This window comes from Berghia stephanieae, chromosome 7 (genome assembly GCF_034508935.2).
Source record: "Berghia stephanieae isolate SIO BIC M18660-M18661 chromosome 7, UCSD_Bste_1.3, whole genome shotgun sequence".
Lineage (NCBI taxonomy): Eukaryota > Metazoa > Mollusca > Gastropoda > Nudibranchia > Aeolidiidae > Berghia > Berghia stephanieae.
In genome coordinates, this window is record NC_088366.1 from 3115470 (window position 1) to 3117969 (window position 2500).

General features: G+C 33.8%; 1 protein-coding gene across 1 annotated transcript in view; it reads right to left on the minus strand.

The window, feature by feature from the left end:
• LOC144976358 (cubilin-like) overlaps positions 1-2500 on the minus strand; it is a 33405-nt gene that overhangs the window by 28265 nt on the left and 2640 nt on the right. Inside the window, exon 3 of the mRNA XM_078920611.1 lies at positions 233-423. Within this exon, the coding sequence (XP_078776737.1) occupies positions 233-423 (191 nt within the window). The remainder of the gene's footprint in view (positions 1-232; positions 424-2500) is intronic.

The window sequence follows — 2500 nt, forward strand, 5'->3', positions numbered from 1 at the left end:
GAGCATAAACGTGTATCGAGAGGAGAAAATCATTATAAATCTGATCATGTTTTGACTTTTATACATTCTGATCACATGACATGTGAAAAAGTTCTAGCCAGTATGATGAATAAAAAGTACCGATTTTTTTTTTTTGTTTAGATCTGAGCTGCTCGTTGCTGGGCGGACGTGACGTCAGACTATATAATCCTATTAACTGGCAATGTGCTAAAATGCCTTGAAGCAATCTTACCATCAGGTAGTCACAGCTACAGCAGCTTGATTCAAGTTCAAAAAGAGGGTCGAATGTCAGATGAATCCCATAACCCACTGGAACGCTTATCGTAATATTACAGTCCTCATTGTGTCCATAATTATATGGATAGTTAGGGGAAGTCACGAACCCATGATCTTTTGACGAGTCAGATGTTGTCATACAGAGAGCTGCAATACATGGATGTTTTCAAGTAAAATGTATGTCACCAGAAACATTCTTAAATCAGGCTAATTTCTCTGATGATTATGTAAGACCGTTATCGTTATAGTTGCTGTTATGACTATTGTTGTTATTATTATTTCATTATATTATGAACTTTGTACATTTATGATTCATTCGATCATGAACAATTTTCAATAACTTCAGTATTCTATGATTGTAATTTTCGACTTTACATTGCCGTATTGATATATTTTTCCTTGCATTCAAAGTTGTGTAAAACGGTCTGTGAATTATACAATACGAGCTATTTGACATTTTGTAATTATAAAATATTGTATAGGGCAAAATGCACATATTTACAGGTCTGATAACCCACTTTATGATGGGCTCATTGCTGTAATGAAAATCTCAAAAAAAACGTAAAAAATTATCCAAGACAACAATGTTAAACTAGGCCCATAATTGCGTTTGGATATCAGCCCTGTATATATGTATACGTGGGTATAGGGCATTTAAAGGATAATTCCTATATTCAGCCTTGAATAAGATTTTGAAAAAACACATGTGATTCAGCCCCTCAAACCACATTATCTTGGGATGAAAGAGATGTCGAAAAGTGAAATGAACTTTAGAATTATTTTTGAAATGCGACCAGCCGCCTAAACCCAGCATAATGTTGGGTCAACGTGTATATATTTGCAGGTTTCATAATCCAATTTGTTATGGGCTCATTGTTGTTATGGAAATAATACTCTCAAATCAACGCAAAATGTTCTGAAACGCAACTATGTTAAAGCAAGCACACAATTGCCTCCGGTTATCAGACCTGCAGATATGTTCACATCGTCGGGGTGCTTTAGATGCTAAAAATAGAAATTTTTGTCATAAGCACTAAGTTTGGGTTAAGGGTTAATATTTTGTTGGTGACAATAGCTAAAATGCCTTCTTGATGAGTAATTATTCTTTTTATTATCATTTTTTGATTCCATTTTGTTGAATGTCAATTTTATTTTGTAAAACTTGCATAGTTAGTGTGTGCGACTGTTGTGTGTGTCTGTTTGATAAGTATAATATTGTAAAGCGTTTTGAGGCTTCGGCATTTAGCGCTATAGAAAAACACTTTATTATTATTATTATTATTATTATTATTATTATTATTATTATTATTATTATTATTATTATTACTGACATAAAGCTGAAAGTTGACATGCCATGTCTATTTTTCAGAAAAACCATGTTTGGCGCAATGAGTCATCCCTATATAATACCGATATGAGCTTGCGCTTTGAGATTTTTATATAGCGCAATATTCACTAAACCTGCTCAAAACCCTTTACAAAGGGTCCCTAACCAAAATCAACACTTAACACGTAAGACGAGAAATGACGCCTGTTACATTTTTTTCTGACAGAGACAACGCTGATAACGGCCAGGTACTCATCTTACATCTGAGTAATGTGAGAGAATTGAGTAGACAGCCTTTTCCAAGGACTAAAATATGCCTCTCAAATATGTCTCTCTCGGGACTTGAACCCAGGATCTTCCTATTCGAAGGCGTGTGTTATACCACTAGACCACCTAGCCGACACGTTTATTATTGTTATTATTATTATTATTATTATTATTATTATTATTATTATTATTATTATTATTATTATTATTATTATTATTATTATTATTATTACTAATAAAATACTAATTCTTCGAATGGGACTCTCAATATCTTATTTACTACTGTTCGCCCTACCATCTGATGGTTATCCTGCTATACGCACGACTTCCATGTAACCAACATTGCCTACTTCGACCGCCATCTCCTTCTGCTGTTGCAACATAATATAACACAATATGGTCACCTCGACCTTCAATGTTGCCGTCTTGACAACAATGTAAATGTTGCTGCTCGAAGCTCGAAGAAATAGGTAGCAACGTGAAATTGAATGTACGCTCCATTTTAATTAAGAAAACAGGTAAAATGGACGTTTCGGGTTTCACTTTTATCAACAAATAGGATGAATGAAACACTACAGATGAGTGAGATAATGTGGTAGTGGCGTTGTTAAGATGAATAAACAAAACATT